This window comes from Bufo gargarizans, chromosome 5 (assembly GCF_014858855.1).
Source record: "Bufo gargarizans isolate SCDJY-AF-19 chromosome 5, ASM1485885v1, whole genome shotgun sequence".
In the NCBI taxonomy this organism is placed as follows: Eukaryota; Metazoa; Chordata; class Amphibia; order Anura; family Bufonidae; genus Bufo; species Bufo gargarizans.
The window spans coordinates 191,325,081-191,346,363 of record NC_058084.1 but is presented as its reverse complement, the minus strand read 5'-3'; the positions used below and the strand labels follow the sequence as shown (position 1 = coordinate 191,346,363).

At 42.4% G+C, this 21,283-nt stretch overlaps 1 protein-coding gene across 1 annotated transcript in view; it reads left to right on the top strand.

Moving 5' to 3' along the window:
- Positions 1–21,283, top strand: part of LOC122938981 (myosin VIIA and Rab interacting protein) — a 570,956-nt gene that overhangs the window by 436,518 nt on the left and 113,155 nt on the right. The window contains exons 9-11 of the mRNA XM_044294890.1: positions 3,084–3,261; positions 7,159–7,811; positions 15,335–15,562. Coding sequence (XP_044150825.1) covers positions 3,084–3,261; positions 7,159–7,811; positions 15,335–15,562 — 1,059 coding nt within the window. The remainder of the gene's footprint in view (positions 1–3,083; positions 3,262–7,158; positions 7,812–15,334; positions 15,563–21,283) is intronic.

The window sequence follows — 21,283 nt, the reverse complement described above, 5'->3', positions numbered from 1 at the left end:
TCCTCCGCACCATTCATCTATATCACTGTCCTGAGGACGGCGATACAGATGAATATGGAGATGAGCGCTTCCACAATGGAAGCGCTTATCTCCACTACTGCTGCCTCCGGACAGCTCTGCGGGCTGGATAAAAAGGTCCGCTGGGCCGTAGTTTGCCCATAACTGGTCTAGATAAATGTCCTCCAGGGTACTCACCTTCCCGGTCTTCTGCCACACCTGTAGGGAGAACTCCTTAGTACTCTGGTTGGTCACAGGTTACAAACCACATTTTTTCAGATCAGCAGAAGCATACCTTGGTGTGGATTTTCTGGCAAATTTCCATGTTGATTCTAAGTTTCATTTATCTGCTGTAAATCCTGGATCCTCCAAATCGGTGCTAGTCCAAGAGATGTGACCCACATCTATCAGATACCTTTGGCATATCATCTGTATATAACATAAATGTCCTTGGTGGGAATACCCCGTTAACCCCTGGGCAACATATGCTATACACTTAGAGCATAATGGCATAAAGGGAGTGTGGAGCAGGTGCACGAGCTAAGCCTGCTCCATAAATGGCTGTGTAATATAGCAGACATCTGCCAGCAGTGACCATTATTGGAGAGAACTCTGGTCCTGGCCCTATAATTTCTCAGATTCCACCTCTAATTGACCTCCCCCAGCAGAATTGCAAGTTGCCAGTTTGTTGCTATGACAGCCTGGGTCCTTGTAAAGGCTCCCAGGCCTGCCATTGCAAAATGCCAATTAGACTCTGCCTGTGGCTGGCAGACTATCCATTGAAGTCTATGGTATAAACGATCAAATGATCACATGTTCAAATATAAAAGAGTATTAAATTAGTATTAGTAGTATTCAAATCACCCACCTCCTTTCCAAATAATAAACATAATTGGTATTTCCGCTTCTGAAGATGTCTGAACTAGGTAGGGGCCCACTATTCATAGAAATAAATAGGCTGGGTGATATAAGTCTTCTGCATTCTGAGATTGAAGGCTGGAAACGTTATCAGTTCTACGGTGCCTGGAATTTTATAGGACATAGTAAATCATATGTTACTGTGTGCTGTTAGTGCTATATGGCAATAGACTGGATGAAATATGATTGTGATATGAAGCAAAGCTGTGACAGGTAAGAGAATTAGAAAACGTCACAAAAGTAGATGTTTAATGAGTCTGTCACCAGGAAATGTACTGCTAAACCAGGCACAATGTCTTGTAGGACTAGCTCAGTTGAATATAATGATAACTTCCATTTAGCGATTTGTTGCTTCATTCGGGAGAAAAAGTACTTTTAATCCATAAGCAAATAAGCAGGTAAGATGCACCCTTGTTCCACCTGCATCCTCTGCCATCCCCTCCCTCTCCTTCCTAATTGACAGGGCCAGAGCAGACAACTATACAGGGCCAGACGTCTATAGAAAAAACGGATACCAAATTTTGGATTCCTGTCAATTTGTTTCCTGGATGGGAAAGCACAGATGGTCGGGCTATTCCATCCAGCAAAAAAATGGATGCAGCACTTTCAGTTGACATCTGTCAAAAAGAAATTGAAAGTAAGCAAAGGATATATTAAACTGACTGTATACAATAGCAACCGTTTTTCCTATCACTTTAAAATAACACTATGAATAAATTGACTCCTTTGAAGGATATACCCATTGTCCAAAAATTCCACCAATCACAGGTCACTTGTCTGGTTTCCACGTCAAACTGGATACGTTTTTGTTTTTTCTTTTAAAAAAAACATATGTAAACTGATACAAACTGCATCAGTTTTTGGCCCAGTTTCTCTAAAAAACTGATTGCCTGCATGAAAGAAAACTTTGGCTACATGCACAAGACAGTGAAAACGGACATGTGATGGACATTTATTTATATTTTTTAACGGCCAGCACACATCCGTTTTAAGACCAGGTAGTCTATGGGGTTATTCACAGTGCAGTTTTTTTGACAGTCAGTGAAAAACGGACATAAAAAAATAGAGCATGTTCTAGCCTGTCCGTTTTTCACTGATAGACTGCTCCCATACAATTGAATGGGTCAATTTTTAACGTCCGTTTCTCAGAAGGCATCATTGAAAAAAAATTCAATTTTTAACAGACTTTTTTTTTTCATTGTCATGTGCATGTAGCCTTAAACTTTTTTCCCTCTTCCTCCTGTAATAGGATGTTTGGGCTAGGGCTGAAAACGGGAAGTGGGAAAGATGAAATTGTGACTTTATTCTTTCTTTAGGATGTTGTCTTGTTTCTAAATGTATCCTTGTCTTTATTTTTCTTTGAAATGATAATAATATACAAAATCCTGTTGTTAGGGTATTCACAGTACGTTTTGTGAAGCCAAAAAAGTCTGCTTCCATTACACAAAACTGCAACTGTGCAAAGTTTTAAGAAATCACATAGGAGTCTTTTTGTGTAACTTTGCATCAAAAACAAAGTTACAAAACCCAGTTTTGCAAAAACATCCTTAAAGAAGGGGCACTTAAAGACATATTTTGGTTTTAGCACCTTTATATCATGAAAAGCACACAGAGCCACATGATATACAGTATGATGAGTTTTTAGTGTCCACTACATATGCCTACAGCATATTAATAAACCTGCCCCGTCACTTACAGGTCTCATTTCTGTTTTGAGTTAACCTGTAGCACCACCTAGTGGATGTATATAGTACAACGTGAAATAACAATCACTTTCCCTTCCCGCACTTTTGTAAAAATGACTATTCTTGTCTGCAAAATGGACAAGAATAGGATATGTTCTATATTTTTTTCGGGACGAACGTGCAAACAAACGGATGTGGACAGCTCATGGATAACATCTGTGTGCTGTCTGCATTTTTTACTGCAACATAACAATTAATGGGACCACGTTCAATCCGCAAAAAAATGCATACCGGACATGGACTGAATACACAGTGCATAAGGCCTTACAAAGGATTGCCCAAATATATGCTTTAATAACATAAACCTGACGAAGACATTAAATAAGATCTGAGGTGGCAAGATGGTGGATGGACCATGCACTAATGGGGACTGATGTATGTTGTGTGTAGCTTTAACCCCTTATAAAATAACTCTTTCTTCAGAGATCCCACTCTGCTTTCTCTGTAATGAGTGAAGATGCGGCAAGTAACCATGTGGATGTCAAATCTAGTACCCCAGAATCCCGCTACTCAGCACAAAGAAGCCACAAAAGAAGACTTAAAGAAGCTAGACCATCTACATTGCCAAGTTGGAAGAGTGTGGACAGTCTTTATGATTCAAGTAAACTATGTGCTTCCATACTCTTAGTGCTGTACAGTAAATGTCATCTTTGGTTGAAACATAAGATTTTGTTACAAATCAACTGATTTGCAGCTTTTAGAGATTCGTGTAGCATTAAAGGGGTTATCCAACCCTTTTAATGCCCTTATGCCCGGGCCCCTTACACAGATTTTACTTACCTTGCTCCCCGACACCCGCGTCGTTCCTGATGCCCACACGGCTGCATCTCCCCATTGCGCGAATCAAAACATCCAGTGACGGTGAGGGAAGGTGGTTGTTCAGCCAATTAGCAGGCTGCGACAGGAACTAGCCTCCCTAGCATCGCCGGTGACGCTAGGGAGGCTCGTTCTCATTGCGGCCTGCTATTGGCTGAAACCCCCTCGCACAGTGAAAAGGAGTTGCAGCTGCTTCCATGGAGCGAAGCCGGCAAGCGAGGCAAGTATAACCTGTATGCGGGGCCCAGGCATTTTGGGGCGCATTATATGGGTTGGATAACCCCTTTAATGTACTGTGCTGTAACAGAATCTGTAAGAACCCTTTATATTCCAATGTCAGCTCCTTATTATTAGTGTTATTCTTATTTAATATAATGCAGATATACGTATAATGAGCAGACTGATACAGAGGAAAAGTGGATCCTATGTGCGAGGGCCTAAAGCTTAAAAGGCTGATATTCAAGAATTTCAGTCTACAATACCCAAATCGTAGTACGTCCCAATAAGATGGCCATATATGGTGCAAATTTTGCAAAGGATTCAACCATAATAGTAGCAATAATAGCAACAACATTTTTCCAAAAGCTAAATTAAATAAAGGCTATGTAGAAAATAACACAAAGGGGGTCATTTATTAATTTGAAATCCGCCTAAATTAAGCGTATTTCAGGCACAGATGGCGGCGCAACGGTTAGTTGCTTTGCTATCTGCAACTTTTCCCCGCTCATGGCAGGTCTAAAATTATGGGAGGGGAAGGGCGCGGGCTGACAGGCCTGTCTCATTCATAATTTTTTACGACTGTTTTAGGCATAGAAAATGGTCTAAATGTAAGACAGCTTGGAAGTTGTCTTACATTTAGAACTGGGGCCTCTTCATAACTTCGACGGATCCCCTACCAGCTATGAAGCTTTATTAAGACTGGCATTTAAAATGCTGGTCTTAATAAATGTGCACCACAATTCATAAATAAAGGTTAACTAGGAAGACAACACAGGAATAAAATTGGGTTGTGGGGCACAGGTCACTTAAAAATAGTTTTATTAAGAATATACAATACACAAATTAAAGCCAAGTAGAATAAAATATAACAAGTGAAGGTGGCAAGGGATGACATGTTTCGGAGGTGGTCCACCTCCTTCATTCACCACTTAAAAATATTTTTATTAAGAATAAACAATAAAAAATTAAAGTCCAAATACAAACCGGATTCCCCAAAATTTGGGACACTATACAAATCGTGACTAAAAACTGAATGCAATGATGTGGAGGTGCCAACTTCTAATATTTTATTCAGAATAGAACATAAATCACGGAACAAAAGTTTAAACTGAGAAAATGTACCATTTTAAGGGAAAAATACGTTGAATCAGAATTTCACGGTGTCAACAAATCCCAAAAAAGTTGGGACAAGGCCATTTTCACCACTGTGTGGCATCTCCCCTTCTTCTTACAACACTCAACAGACGTCTGGGGACTGAGGAGACCAGTTTCTCAAGTTTAGAAATAGGAATGCTCTCCCATTCTTGTATAATACAGGCCTCTAACTGTTCAATCGTCTTGAGCCTTCTTTGTTGCACCTTCCTCTTTATGATGCGCCAAATGTTCTCTATAGGTGAAAGAACTGGACTGCAGACTGGCCATTTCAGTCCCCGGATCCTTCTCCTACGCAGCCATGATGTTGTGATTGATGCAGAATGTGGTCTGGCATTATCTTGTTGAAAAATGCAGGGTCTTCTCTGAAAGAGATGACGTCTGGATGGGAGCATATGTTGTTCTAGAACATGAATATATTTTTCTGCATTGATGGTGCCTTTCCAGACATGCAAGCTGCCCATGCCACACGCACTCATGCAACCCCATACCATCAGAGATGCAGGCTTCTGAACTGAGCGTTGATAACAACTTGGGTTGTCCTTGTCCTCTTTGGTCCGGATGACATGGCGTCCCAGATTTCCAAAAAGAACTTCGAATCGTGACTCGTCTGACCACAGAACAGTCTTCCATTTTGCCACACTCCATTTTAAATGATCCCTGGCCCAGTGAAAACGCCTGTTTGTGGTGTAGTGCATTCCTGTTTGTGGTGCAGTGTCGTTTAAGGGCCCGGAGATCACGGGCATCCAGTATGGTTTTAAGGCCTTGACCCTTACGCACAGAGATTGTTCCAGATTCTCTGAATCTTCGGATGATGTTATGCACAGTTGATGATGATAGATGCAAAGTCTTTGCAATTTTTCACTGGGTAACATCTTTCTGATATTGCTCCACTATCTTTCTGCGCAACATTGTGGGAATTGGAGATCCTCTACCCATCTTGGCTTCTGAGAGACACTGCCACTCTGAGAAGCTCTTTTTATACCCAATCATGTTGCCAATTGACCTAATTAGTGTTAATTGGTCTTCCAGCTCTTCATTATGCTCAAATTTACTTTTTCCAGCCTCTTATTGCTACTTGTCCCAACTTTTTTGGGATTTGTTGACACCGTGAAAATTTGAATCAACGTATTTTTCCTTTAAAATGATACATTTACTCGGATTAAACTTTTTATCTGTCATCTACGTTCTATTACAAATAAAATATTGACATTTGCCATCTCCACATCATTGCATTCAGTTTTTATTCACAATTTGTTTAGTGTCCCAACTTTTTGGGAATCCGGTTTATAGAATAAAATAAAACAAGTGAAGGTGGCATGGGATGACACGTTTCAGAGGTGGTCCACATCCTTCACCAGGCCAACAAACAATGGCCCCATCTGAATGATTCATTAATTTCCACCCCCTCCCTATCATCCTTCAAAAGGAAGCATACTTACCTGTTCCCCATCGCTTTGTTTCTCCATGGATTTTTGTTCATTGCACTTTGGTCTCCGCATGTAAACTTTTGGCACAAACAGTCATGTGTACTGCTGCAGCCATTAGTGATGTATCCCCATGCGGCACGTGACCGAGCAGTAATGTGCCACTTGGAAACCTCTGAAGTCAGTCATTGGCTGCAGCATTGCTCCTCTGTCCATGCCAGAACTTTATAGGTATGCCAAGTGCAGTGAAGCTAGCCTGGGATGGAACAAAGTGGTATGGAACAGGTAAGTATGCTAGCCTTCACAGGTCCAATGGGGACGGGGTGGAATTTCAATGATTTGATGGTGGAAAACCATCTTTATAGAGTCCTGCAGTACATGAGAGCTAGTGTCTGACCAATCAGATGTCTAACACGCAGAATCTATACAGGTATGTATTTATTCAGCAGGGGCACCTTTATATGCAGATGTGCAGGTTTTACCAGCACTCTGCAAGATGGTGCTTGTCCCCAGTGATGGAGCTGGGAACATCAGTTGAGCAAAAGTGTTGGAACTATGAGTAGGACAAAGGCTAAAAAGAGAAAAAAAAATCTTAAATAATTAGTCATTTGTTTCTGGTGTAAATAATTATGAATTATCCAGGGCTGATGGCCCCACCCTCGCAACAACCTCTTTTTGTAGACTTGGCGTATATTCTACTATGAAAAGAGGTGTAAGGGGAATGATAAATTTCCCCCCTTAGACTATTCAATGGAATTGGTTTTGATTTTGGGCTCATTTGTGTCATTCTACAGTGTATTAGGGTCATAACTGCATGATTAACACATTATTATAGGAAATGATTTTCATGTTCTATTCATTTCTTCTTTTGCTTTGTTACCAAGGTCCATCTCCTGTACTGCAGAGTTCTGATGGAAACTGGGTAGCATTACAAAGTATAACCTTGCCTCCACCAAGAATGCTTGCCCAACCAAAGAGCCAAGTGTTCAAATCCTTAGAGAACGAGTCTACTGTAGTCTCTGCTTATGATGAGATGGGCTCTGACAGTGATGAAGACGTTGACTGGAACTTAGCACTTAATGCATATCGCAGAAGAGCAAGACAGATGTCAGATGATTCCTGTTATATGGACACCCAGTATAATACAGAATGGGCTTGTGGCAATGATTATTATCAGCCCGTAACATCTCCGTCATCTGGCTTGTTCACAAACACAGAAACAGTCTATTCCGACTCCGAAACCTCTTCTATTAACTCCTTGAAAGAGAGCAGGCTGTCTGCAAAATCTCTATGGCCAAACAGAAAGAGTGCATGTGGGCAGACGCATAAGGAACACGTTTATGGAAAGATGGATATCAACTTCAACCCACAGTCCATTAGCATGGAATACTCTGACAGTAGTGAGGCGGAAAAAAACCATGCCGATACTGAGAAACGGTCAAGGAGGTGGAGGAAGAATAAAGTATCCCTGGAGGAGATGGGAGAGGGGAGCAGCACCATGATGAAAGTGCAGAAAAGGACTCTGGACACTAATAAGGTTTGTTTAGAAACTCATGTATGCCATTGATTATTTTCTGGAGTTCATTTTCTTTAGGTAATTGGCCTGAACCAGGACAGTAATGGCAGACATTTAGAAATGATATACTATCAGTGACATAGACTGTGGATTAAGGTTGCAAATGTCACAAATGTAAATTTTATGTGGCTGTAGACACTAATTGTTGAAAAAAAAACTTTCACATAAAAAGTTTGTAGATCTTTAAGGAAAATTATGAAAAGCTAGCTAGAGGGTGGATCATAAACCTCACAAAGATATTATCTTTAAACTATTTATGTTGAGAGGTATTAAGAATGATTTATAGAAGAGTAAACTGAGTAAGAATATCAATATTAAACTAGTAATAACAATCAAAGTAGATAGAAAGTATAAGACTAAGTTGCAGTGTCCTTTTCCCCCATTAGGTGGCAGTCATGCATTGGTAATATAATTGAGTAATATATGTACTAAGTAGTGTTGATCGAGCACCAAAGTGCTCGGGTGCTCGGGACGAACACCTCGGGATGCTTGAGTGCTCTACCGAGCACCAAAGTGCTCGGGTGCTCGGGCCGAACACCTTGGGATGCTTGGGTGCTCTACCGAGATCAATGGGAGAACACGAGCATTAAACCAGGCACCCCCTGCTCTAAAGAAGGCGAGGGTGTCTGGTTCATAGGAAAAGGTCAGAAATTGATGGAAACACGACTAAAATGGTTCAGGAACAGCATAAGGAGGATGTCTGTATGCATGTTGGACTCCCAGGTCGCTGCTGGGAACGATGTTGTCCGAGTAGTACGACACTTTTACAGACTGACAATAATACGCAGCAAACCGAAGATAAAATTGATTTTAGAGGAAAAATTAGGAACCATTCTTTCCTGTATACAAACCGGACTCCAGAAAAGTTGGGACACTATACAAATCGTGAATAAAAACTGAATGCAATGATGTGGAGGTGCCAACTTCTAATATTTTATTCAGAATAGAACATAAATCACGGAACAAACGTTTAAACTGAGAAAATGTACCATTTTAAGGGAAAAATATGTTGAATCAGAATTTCATGGTGTCAACAAATCCCAGAAAAGTTGGGACAAGGCCATTTTCACCACTGTGTGGCATCTCCCCTTCTTCTTACAACATTCAACAGACGTCTGGGGACGAGGAGACCAGTTTCTCAAGTTTAGAAATAGGAATGCTCTCCCATTCTTGTATAATACAGGCCTCTAACAATTCAATCGTCTTGGGCCTTCTTTGTTGCACCTTCCTCTTTATGATGCGCCAAATGTTCTCTATAGGTGAAAGAACTGGACTGCAGACTGGCCATTTCAGTCCCCGGATCCTTCTCCTACGCAGCCATGATGTTGTGATTGATGCAGAATGTGGTCTGGCATTATCTTGTTGAAAAATGCAGGGTCTTCCCTGAAAGAGATGACGTCTGGATGGGAGCATATGTTGTTCTAGAACCTGAATATATTTTTCTGCATTGATGGTGCCTTTCCAGACATGCAAGCTGCCCATGCCACACGCACTCATGCAACCCCATACCATCAAAGATGCAGGCTTGTGAACTGAGCGTTGATAACAACTTGGGTTGTCCTTGTCCTCTTTGGTCCAGATGACATGGCGTCCCAGATTTCCAAAAAGAACTTCGAATCGTGACTCGTCTGACCACAGAACAGTCTTCCATTTTGCCACACTCCATTTTAAATGATCCCTGGCCCAGTGAAAACGCCTGAGCTTGTGGATCTTGCTTAGAAATGGCTTCTTCTTTGCACTGTAGAGTTTCAGCTGGCAACGGCGGATGGCACGGTGGATTGTGTTCACTGACAATGAATTCTGGAAGTATTCCTGAGCCCATTCTGTGATTTCCTTTACAGTAGCATTCCTGTTTGTGGTGCAGTGTCGTTTAAGGGCCCGGAGATCACGAGCATCCAGTATGGTTTTACAGCCTTGACCCTTACGCACAGAGATTGTTCCAGATTCTCTGAATCTTCGGATGATGTTATGCACAGTTGATGATGATAGAGCCAAAGTCTTTGCAATTTTTCGCTGGGTAACACCTTTCTGATATTGCTCCACTATCTTTCTGCGCAACATTGTGGGAATTGGCGATCCTCTACCCTTCTTGGCTTCTGAGAGACACTGCCACTCTGAGAAGCTCTTTTTATACCCAATCATGTTGCCAAGTGACCTAATTAGTGTTAATTGGTCTTCCAGCTCTTTGTTATGCTCAAATTTACTTTTTCCAGCCTCTTATTGCTACTTGTCCCAACTTTTTGGGGATTTGTTGACACTGAAAATTTGAATCAACGTATTTTTCCTTTAAAATGATACATTTACTCGGATTAAACATTTGATTTTTCATCTACGTTCTATTACAAATAAAATATTGACATTTGCCATCTCCACATCATTGCATTCAGTTTTTATTCACAATTTGTATAGTGTCCCAACTTTTTTGGAATCCGGTTTGTACTTACTTATATATAAAGTGTAAGCGCTATCAAAAATTACAAGGAAGAGGCACTCCAATACAACATGTATATCACATAAAGGAGGGCCTGCAGGTGAGCTGACCCTGTAAAAGATTGTAGGTGAGGGCTTGCTGGTGAGCTCACCCTGTAAAACATTATATGGAAGGGCCTGCAGGTGAGCTGACCCTGTAAAACATATGCGAGGGCCTTCAGGTGAGCTGACCCTGTAAAATATTATATGCGAGGGCCTGCAGGTGAGCTGACCCTGTAAAAGATTGTAGGTAAGGGTCTGCAGGTGAGCTGACCCTGTAAAACATTATATGCGAGGGACTATATGCGAAGGCATTATATGCAACAAATAAACATGTTGATATGATGGAAGAGGAGGAGGAGAAAAGGAAGATGCAACCATATACCCATTTTTTTTGGGTGGAAGGGGTGCATGGGAATAAAGTGTATTCAGTACATTATAAACAACACATTTAAAGTGCCTTTATGTTCATCAGCTTTCCTCTGGTGGAGTCGAGAAGTCAGGGTCAATCCAGGCCTTGTTCATTTTGATAAGAGTTAACCTGTCAGCTTTTTTAGTTGACAGGCGGATACGCTTATCTGTTTAAATGCCACCAGCAGCACTAAATACCTGCTCAGACAAAACGCTGGCGGCAGGGCAGGCAAGCACCTCCAAGGCGTAGAGCGCCAGTTCGTGCTACATGTCCAGCTTGGACACCCAGTAGTTGTAAGGCCCTGAGGGATCATTGAGGACGCTCACACGGTCTGCTATCTGTTCCTTCACCATCCTCCAAAAATTTTCCCTCCTTGTGACAGTAGGCCGCGCATCAGGGTGAGGGTGCTGGCGGGGTGTTATGAAACTGTCGCAGGCTTTAGAGAGTGTTGCCCTGCCTCTGTTGGAACTGCTGTGTGTTCCCCTTGTCTCCCCTCCTCGGTTGCCCAAGGAAGTATGGACTCTGCCACCAGCGTTGTCAGATGGAAATTTTTGGAGCAATTTTTCAACAAGGACCTTCTGGTATTGCACCATTTTGCTCATCCTCTCCACCAGAGGAATGAGAGATGAGAAGTTCTCTTTGTAGCGGGGATGGAGAAGGGTGAACAACCAGTAATCCGTGTTGTCTAAAATGCGTATATATCGTGTGGTTCGCGGGAAAGGCAGCCTAACATGAAGTCAGTCAAGTGTGCCAGAGTACCAACAGGCAAAACTTTGCTGTCGTCATCAGGAGGATGACTCTCAATCTCCTCATCCTCTTCCTCCTCTTCTGCCCACCCACGCAGAACAGATGGAATTAAACTTCCATGGGTACTACACTGTGTAGCAGAGGCAACCGTCTCCTGCTCCTCCTTCTCCTCTTCATCGTCCAATTCGCGCTGAGAAGACGAACTGAGGGTGGTCTGGCTATCACCCTGTTTAATGTCTTCCCCCATTTCCACCTCTTTCACATGCAAAGTGTCGTCCTTAATTGGGAGCAGCGAGCATTTGAGTAGACACAGAAGTGGGATGGTTACGCTGATAATAGTGCTATCGCCGCTCACCTTCTGTGTTGATTCCTCAAAGTTTCTTAAAACCTCACAGAGGTCAGACATCCATGCCCAGTGGAAAGGCGATGACCATGTTGCAGCTGGTATTCCACTACTGCCCTCTGCTGCTCACAATGCTGGCCAACATGTGGAACGTCGAGTTCCAGCGCAAGCTCACATCGCACAACAGCCGGTGAGCTGGCAATTTCCAGCACTGCCGCAGCGTTGAAAAACCAGCTGAAGCTGTCGATGATATGCGGAAATGTGCACACACGCAGTGCACCTTCACTAGTAACTTAGGCAAATTGTGGTAGGTTTTGAGAAACCGCTAAACCACAAAGTTTAAGACGTGGGCTAGGCATGGAATGTGTGTGAGCTTTCCAAGCTCCAAAGCCGCCACAAAGCTCAGCCTGGTCTCTTATCCCCTGCCACAGCTCTGCGGCGGTGTGCTGTTTGTCCCCTAAGCATATCAGCTTCAGCACAGCCTCTTGCCGCTTCCCCACTGCATTGCTACACTGCTTCCAGTTACCGACTGATGGCTGACTGGTGCTGCACACGGATAATTCGGAGGTGGAAGTGCAGGAGGAGGCGGAGGAGGAGAAGTGGGAGTTAGAGCCAGTGGGAGTTAGGTGCTGGCGTAAAGTGGGAGTTAGGTGCTGGCGTAAAGGAGAAGTGGGAGTTAGGTGCTGGCGTAAACTTTGATAGAAGTAGGGCCCGCAATCCATGGCGTCGGTAGCACCTGTGCCATCCCAGGGTACGACTCACTCCCGGAATCCACAACGTTTACCCAGTGTGCCGTCAGGAAATGTAGCATCCCTGGCCGAATGCACTTGTCCATGTTTCCGTGGTTAAGTGGACCTTCCCAGTAACTGCGTTGGTCAGGGCATGTGTGATGTTACAGGACACATGTTGGTGTAAGGCGGGCACGGCACACCTTGAAAAATAGTGGAGGCTGGGGACTGCATAATGCAGGATGGCCGCCGACATCAGGCTGCGGAAGGCCTCAGTGTCCACAAGCCTAAATGGCAACATTTCCAGGGCCATTAACATTGTCACTGTCCGCAGCAGATACCATCTACAGAAAAAGTACACTGGATGTCACACGGATGTCATCTGTTTTATTTTGTGGATCCGCAATTTGTGGACCCCAAAACACATGCAGTTGTGTGCATGTAGCCTAAATCTCAGAGACAGGATTGTGTGGAGGCACAGATATGGAGACGGTGCAAAAAGGTTTATGCTGCACTGAAAGTTCCCAAGAGGACTGTGGCCTCCATAATTTTTTAATGGAAGAAGTTTGGAACAACCAAGACCTGGCCACCCTACCAAGTAATCGGGTGAAAAAGGCCTTGGCAAGAAAGGTGATCTAGAACCCAGTAGTCACTCTGGCTGAGCTCCAAAGATCCTGTGTGCAAATAGGAGAAACTTCAGATCAACCATCATGGCAGCATTCCTCCAATCTGGGCTTTGTGGAAGAGTGGCCAGAAGGAAGCCTCTCCTCAGTAAAAGAAACAAGAAAGCTTTGCAAAAAAGCACCTAAATGACTCTCAGGTTGTGAGAAACAAGCTTCTCTGGTCTGATTTGGTCTCAATTCTAAGGGTCATGTCTGGAGAAATATAGGTGCTGCTCTACACCTGACCAATACAATCTCTATAGTGAAACTTGTTGGTGGTGGCAGCATCATACTGTAGGAGTTTTTCAGTGGCTGAGACAAAAACTTATCACATTTGAGGGAAAGCTGAATGGAACAAAGTACAGAGGTATTATCCAATGTGTTCTAGACCTCAGGACAATGACCCTAAGCACACAGCCAATATAACACAGGAGTTGTTTAGGGGCAACTCTGTGAATGTCCTGAGTGGTCGAGCCAGAGCTCTGACTTGAACTCAATCGGAAAATATCTGTTCATTGAAGGTCCCCATTTAACTTGACACAGCTTGAAAGGATTTACAGAGAAGAATGGTTGAAAATCTCTAAAGCTAAATGTGCAGACCTTGTGGCATCATACTCATGAAAACTGGACGCTGTAATCACTGCCAAATGTGGTTTCGACTAAGTTCTGAGTAAAGGGACTGAATACTTATGTCAATGCAAGATTTTAGCCTTTCCTTTTCAATAAATTAGCAAAGATTTTGAACATTCTGTTTTCACTTTCTCATTATTGGGTATTGGGTGCAGAATAATGGGAAAAACTTGAACTTTTTTCTTTATTTTAGCATAATACCACAACATAACAAAATGTGAAAAAAGTGAAAGGTCTGAAGACTTTTTGAATGTACAGTATGTTATGTTGATGGAGTCTATATTCGCAGAAATTTTCATTTCCTCTGCCAATGTCTGGCAGTAACTGTCGTAATAGAATCAGTTGGATAGTTTTGGTTAGGCCAAGGTCCACTACTATACTTTTCACTACTTCTGGAAGACAAATGCACAGCCTAACTGACCCTCACAGGTAACTTCTGTCTAATAGAGAAGCAAAGCAGCAAGGGAGCATGGCGGTGGAATTAGTTGTCATATTATTCAGCTCTTTGGCTGGCATTGTACAGTTGCTTTGTGCTTAGATCTTTGTGAAGCACCAACAGCCATTGGAGTTTTTTTCCCCACTGTACAGGGTTCTGTACCAGATACTGTAATGGGGCTTTTTGGATGACAATGTATAAGGGTACTGGGAATGTGGAATGCTAAGAAGCTGGCAGTGTATGGGTTTGGGCTCCGTGACAAGCAGTATATGGAAGCTCTAAGGCTGGCACTGTATAGGGCTATTCAACACTATTATGAAAAAACTGTGGTTGACATGGAGAATTCTCCTGCAGCACCACCACTGGGGAAATTAAGCATCATATAGTTAACCTTGAAATCAATGAGACTTTGTGTACTACGTGGCCATGCCTCATCCTCAATGGCAAGGGACACCTTCTATAGGCACTCTCTGCTTTGGCTAATAGATGAGAGCTGAGAACAAGGGATCTACTATTTAGGCCTCATGTACACGACCATATTTTCACCCATGTGCCATCTACATTTTTTGCGGATAGCACACTGACCTATTCATTTCTATGGGGCCATGCAAACATCCATATTTTGGCTAATCCATGTGCACGTTCCACAAATGATAGAACATGTGCTCTTCTTGTGTGTATCATGGATGAGAATAGCCCTTTCTATTGATGGGAGTGAGAAAAATAGTAAATGCATGCGGGTATTTTGTGGATCCATTTTTTTTCAGACTGAAATACAGACATGGCCATGTGTATGAAGTCTAACTGATTTATCTGATCATTTTGAAATGGGTTTTCTAAACCATACAGCCCCTTTAAAACCAGTATAAAGCTTTATAGGAACAGTGTTCAGGTTTTAGATGTTTCCATATGGATGACTGGACCTACATACACATTTCCATATAAGTCACTGCAGTAGATTCTGTACAGATTGCATTGTGACTTTATGTGTTATTCATGAGTATATAAAGGGAATGTTAATGACAGCATATCATCTATTTTGTTTTGTTGCCTACAGAGCTGTAGTGACTTATCAGAAACTGGGATGAGCAGTGGAGATCAGCATCACAGAACGAAAAGTGATAGCATTGAGCAAAAACTAAAAACCAGATTAACTGAATTAACAGCAAAGATGAGCGACAGAGAAACTTCATCCGGAGATGAGCATGAGCCAGAGCCTAGACTGAACACGGAAAATATTTCATCAGAAGACAATTCCACGTGTGTGCAAGAGGAATTGAAAAAGGTGAGATTTGAAGCAAACTGTCGATATCTAAAGGCCCATAGCACCCACACAGGACAGGTAAAAGCCTTACAAAATGAGATATTCTGTCATTGATATATTTACTTAGGTCATAAACCAACTGTAGCTTTCAGAAGTAGAGAAAAGATGCACAGTTAGAAATAAGCATGATGTATTAAACATTATTCCAGTAGGAGGTAAAAATTTCCTAAATGGGTTTCCAGATACCAGATAACAATGTTAGATCCACTTGATTTACTTGGAGCATCGACCACTCAAATTTATTCTGTATCCCTCATTAACTTTTAAGGAGGAGACCTTGCGTATTCAGTACATCCTTTGTCAAATGCCACTGACCATAATAGAGGAAACAGTGTTCTCCCATTCTAGACATCAGAATTCTCAACCTGCTAGAAATAGTAGGCACCAGAAAATACGAGAATTGTGCGTTTTCTTACAAGCCAAGAAGATTCAGCACTCAAGGCCAAAACCCAAATCCATAACATCTGCATTTAGCATCATAGATCAAATACAGTTATGATAGGGTGAGCAATATAAGGGCACGGACCTGAGATAAACTTGAGATAAATGTGGGCTGTTTTCAATTATTGGTCATTGATTGATCATATTATTCCATGCAACTGGGCAATAACTGATAATAAGCTTTTTGAAATTGAATTGGACAGCATTCAGTATTCAGTAATATATAGATAATTATATCATTATAAGGAGCATGTGCAGCTTCAGAATGGATGCATATATATGATAAAGATACATGACTTGTAATGCCAGGTATTAAATTCTACTCTGCTACCCTCATCCAGCTGTAATGAGGAGCACTCAACCTGGTGTTTCAATAGGATTTTTTTTTTATGGAACCCACATTACAAGTTTTTTTATGATCGCATGTTACTCATTTTGGGCTAAAAATATTTTTTTCAGTTGGTCTTTATTAAAAATATTGAGTCACAAAAGGTTAACTGTTTTTCTAGCTGTGTGACTGGTACTTTCACTTTGTGCCAGCTATCTAATAACCTTTATCTCTAAATTACTAAAAGGTCATAACACTTGTTTAAGCCACATATAGTAAGATAAGGATTGAGCTCTAATGAGTGTTTATAATGTCAAAGAGCAGAGATAAGGAGCCCCTATCCCAGGTGTAGGATTACAATTTTTAACAGGTTCCCTACTCAGCAGCGGACACACAGCATCACAACACATGTTTACATATACATAAACCATATATATGCAACATACATAAATCTAATATATAAAGCTGAGTGTATGTGTGTATGTATATCTGTTAAAGGAATACGCACCATCGCATTTACAATCACAAAGTTTGGCACACAGGTACATCAGGTGTCCGGGAAGGTTTTAGACCAGGTCTCAGCTCTCTAGGACGTACCATTCCTGAGATATTTCCCAAAAATGCATTAGCCAATAGAAGCTTGGTCACATGACCCTTATCAGCCAATAGAACCTTGCAGGCCGTTAGCCTCCACATACACAGTTTTACTCCAGGTTTCCATAACAACCCAGCCATTTTTCTTCACTGCTGTAGGTGAGCTTTAAAGTAAATCTGTCACCAGGATAATCGCTATTGAAATTAAAGCCATGGTTTAACCACCTCAGCTCCCCTATCTTAAACACCCTTAATGACCAGACCACTTTTTACAATTCTGCAGTACACTACTTTCATGGTTTATTGCTCGGTCATGCAATTTACCACCCAAATGAATTTTGCCTCCTTTTCTTCTCACTAATAGAGCTTTCATTTGGTGGTATTTCATTGCTACTGACATTTTTACTTTTTTTGTTAATCGAAATTTACCAAAATTTTTGCAAAAAAATTTCATTTTTCACTTTCAGTTGTAAAATTTTTCAACTAAAACTACATTTCTATATAAATCTTTATCTAAATGTATTGTTCTACATGTCTTTGATAAAAAAAAAGTGTATATTTATTGGTTTGGCTAAAAGTTATAACGTTTACAAACTATGGTAAAAAAAAATGTGAATTTCCGCTTTTTGAAGCAGCTCTGACTTTCTGAGCACCTGTCATGTTTCCTGGTTCTACAATGCCCAGACAGTAGAAAAAACCCACAAATGACCCCATTTCATAAAGTAGACACCCTAAGGTATTCCCTGATGGGCATAGTGAGTTCATAGACCTTTTTTTTTTTTGTCACAAGTTAGCGGAAAATTATGATTTTTTTATTATTTTTTTCCTTACAAAGTCTCATATTCCACTAACTTGTGACAAAAAAAAAAAAAACTTTCATGAACTCACTATGCCCATCACGAAATACCTTGGGGTGTCTTCTTTCCAAAATGGGGTCACTTGTGGGGTAGTTATACTGCCCTGGCATTTTAGGAGCCCTGCGTGAGAAGTAGTTTGAAATCAAAATGTGTAAAAAATGCCCTATGAAATCCTAAAGGTGCTCTTTGGAATGTGGGCCCCTTTGCCCACCTAGGCTGACAAAAAGTGTCACACATGTGGTATCGCCGTACTCAGGAGAAGTTGGGCAATGTGTTTTGGGGTGTCTTTTTACACATGCCCATGCTGTGTGAGAGAAATATCTCTGTCAAATGACAACTTTGTATAAAAAAAATGGGAAAAGTTGTCTTTTAGAGAGATATTTCTCTCACCCAGCATGGGTATATGTAAAAAGACACCCCAAAACACATTGCCCAACTTCTCCTGAGTACGGCGATACCACATGTGTGACACTTTTTTGCAGCCTAGGTGGGCAAAGGGGCCCACATTCCAAAGAGCACCTTTAGGATTTCACAGGGCATTTTTTACATATTTTGATTTCAAACTACTTCTCACGCAGGGCCCCTAAAATGCCAGGGCAATATAACTACCCCACAAGTGACCCTATTTTGGAAAGAAGACACCCCAAGGTATTTCGTGATGGGCATAGTGAGTTCATGAAAGTTTTTTTTTTGTCACAAGTTAGTGGAATATGAGACTTTGTAAGGAAAAAAATAATAAAAAAATCATCATTTTCCGCAAAAAAAATAAAAAATTCTAGGAACTCGCCATGCCCCTCACGGAATACCTTGGGGTGTCTTCTTTCCAAAATGGGGTCACTTGTGGGGTAGTTATACCGCCCTGGTATTTTAGGGGCCCATATGTGTGAGAAGTAGTTTGAAATCCAAATGTGTTAAAAATGCCCTGTGAAATCCTAAAGGTGCTCTTTGGAATGTGGGCCCCTTTGCCCACCTAGGCTGCAACAAAGTGTCACACATGTGGTATTGCCGTACTCAGAAGAAGTAGGGCAATGTGTTTTGGGGTGTATTTTTACATATACCCATGCTGGGTGAGAGAAATATCTCTCTAAAAGTCAACTTTTCCCATTTTATTTATACAAAGTTGTTATTATAGAGAGATATTTATCTCACCAGCATGGGTATATGTAAAATGACACCCCAAAACACATTGCCAAACTTCTCCTGAGTACGGCGATACCACATGTGAGACACGTTTTTGCAGCCTAGATGCGCAAAGGGGCCCAAATTCCTTTTAGGAGGGCATTTTTAGACATTTGGATTCCAGACTTCTTCTCACGCTTTAGGGCCCCTAAAATGCCAGGGCAGTATAAATACCCCACATGTGACCCCATTTCAGAAAGAAGACACCCCAATGTATTCAATGAGGGGCATGGCGAGATCATAGAAGATTTTTTTTTTTTTGGCACAAGTTAGCGGAAATTGATTTTTTTATTTTTTTTCTCACAGTCTCCCTTTCCGCTAACTTGGGACAAAAAGTTCAATCTTTCATGGACTCAATATGCCCCTCAGCGAATACCTTGGGGTGTCTTCTTTCCGAAATGGGGTCACATGTGGGGTATTTATACTGCCCTGGCATTTTAGGGGCCCTAAAGCATGAGAAGAAGTCTGGAATATAAATGTCTAAAAAAATTTACGCATTTGGATTCCGTGAGGAGTATGGTGAGTTCATGTGAGATTTTATTTTTTGTTACAAGTTAGTGGAATATGAGACTTTGTAAGAAAAAACTAAAACTAAAATAAGAAATAAAAATCAATTTCCGCTAACTTGTGCCAAGAAAAATGTCTGAATGGAGCCTTACAGGGGGGTGATCAATGACAGGGGGGTGATCAGGGAGTCTATATGGGGTGATCACCACCCTGTCATTGATCACCCCCTGTAAGGCTCCATTCAGACGTCCGTATGTGTTTTGCGGATCCGCGGTGTCCGTGTTTTGCGGATCCATGGATCCGCAGATTCGCTAAACACATACAGACGTCTGAATGGAGCCTTACAGGGGGGTGATCAATGACAGGGGGGTGATCACCCCATATAGACTCCCTGATCACCCCCCTGTCATTGATCACCCCCCTGTAAGGCTCAATTCAGAGGTCCGTATGTGTTTTGCGGATCCACGGATCCATGGATCCATGGATCGGATCCACAAAACACATACGGACGTCTGAATGGAGCCTTACAGGGGGGTCATCAATGACAGGGAGGTGATCAGGGAGTCTATATGGGGTGATCACCCCCCAGTAAGGCTCCATTCAGAGGTCCATATGTGTTTTGCAGATCCGATCCATGGATCCGTAAAACACATACGGACATCTGATTGGAACCTTACAGGGGGGTGATCAATGACAGGGGGGTTATCAGGGAGTCTATATGGGGTGATCAGGGGTTAATAAAGGGTTAATAAGTGACAGGGGGGTGTAGTGTGGTGCTTGGTGCTACTTATTACAGAGCTGCCTGTGTCCTCTGGTGGTTGATCCAAGCAAAAGGGACCACCAGAGGACCAGGTAGCAGGTATATTAGACGCTGGCAGGCTGTAGATCCACTCGCTTACCTGCAGTTCCTGTGAACGTGCGCGCCTTTGTGCGCACGTTCACAGGAAATCTCGTGTCTCGCGAAATGACGCACCGATGCGCCATTGTGCCTGAGTGAGCCGCCTCCGGATCGCGATCCTGCGTTAGGCGGTCCGGAGGCGGTTAATAGCTGTGGATGACACTGTTAAGGGAGCGGAGTGCTGTGGAGGTCACAGTTCAGGGGGCAGGTAGGGTGGCCATTCAGGCCACCCTAAAAAGATGGATTTAAAACCCTGTCCCCGGATCCCACTAAGCCACAGCTTCGATCTGGTTAGGCCACACCCATCCCACTCCTCAGCCGACGGATTGAAAAAAATGAAGTAAAAAATGTATTTCTAGGTCCAGCTAAGCCACGCCCTCAATCCGGTTAGGCTACACCCCCTTCCACTCCTCAGCCAACAGGGATTGAAAAAATGAAGTTAAAAATCAACTTCTGTCAGCTGCAGAGGTGGGTGGGAAAGTGACTTTCTCCCTGCAGCTCACACTCAGAGAACCCAGTGCTGCTGTCTTAGAGTGGGCTGCTCAAAAGGACACACGCCCGATCCCTTTAGGCCACGGCCCCCCAATCCTCAGCTGACAGGGATTGAAAAAATTAAGTTAAAAATCAACTTCTGTCAGCTGCAGGGGTGGGAGTGAGGGTGACTTTCTCCCTGCAGCTCACGCTCAGACAGCACGTGCTGCTGTCTTAGCGTGAGCAGTTCAAAAGGACATCCCCGTGTCTGTCCAGGCCCTGCACCAGACGAAGGACAGGAAATCTAAAAGCCGGACTACCTAGGGGTAGGCTGCTGTGGAGGTCACAGTTAAGGGGATGGTCCGCTATGGAGGCCAGTGTTAAGGGGCAGATTGCTATAAAGGCCA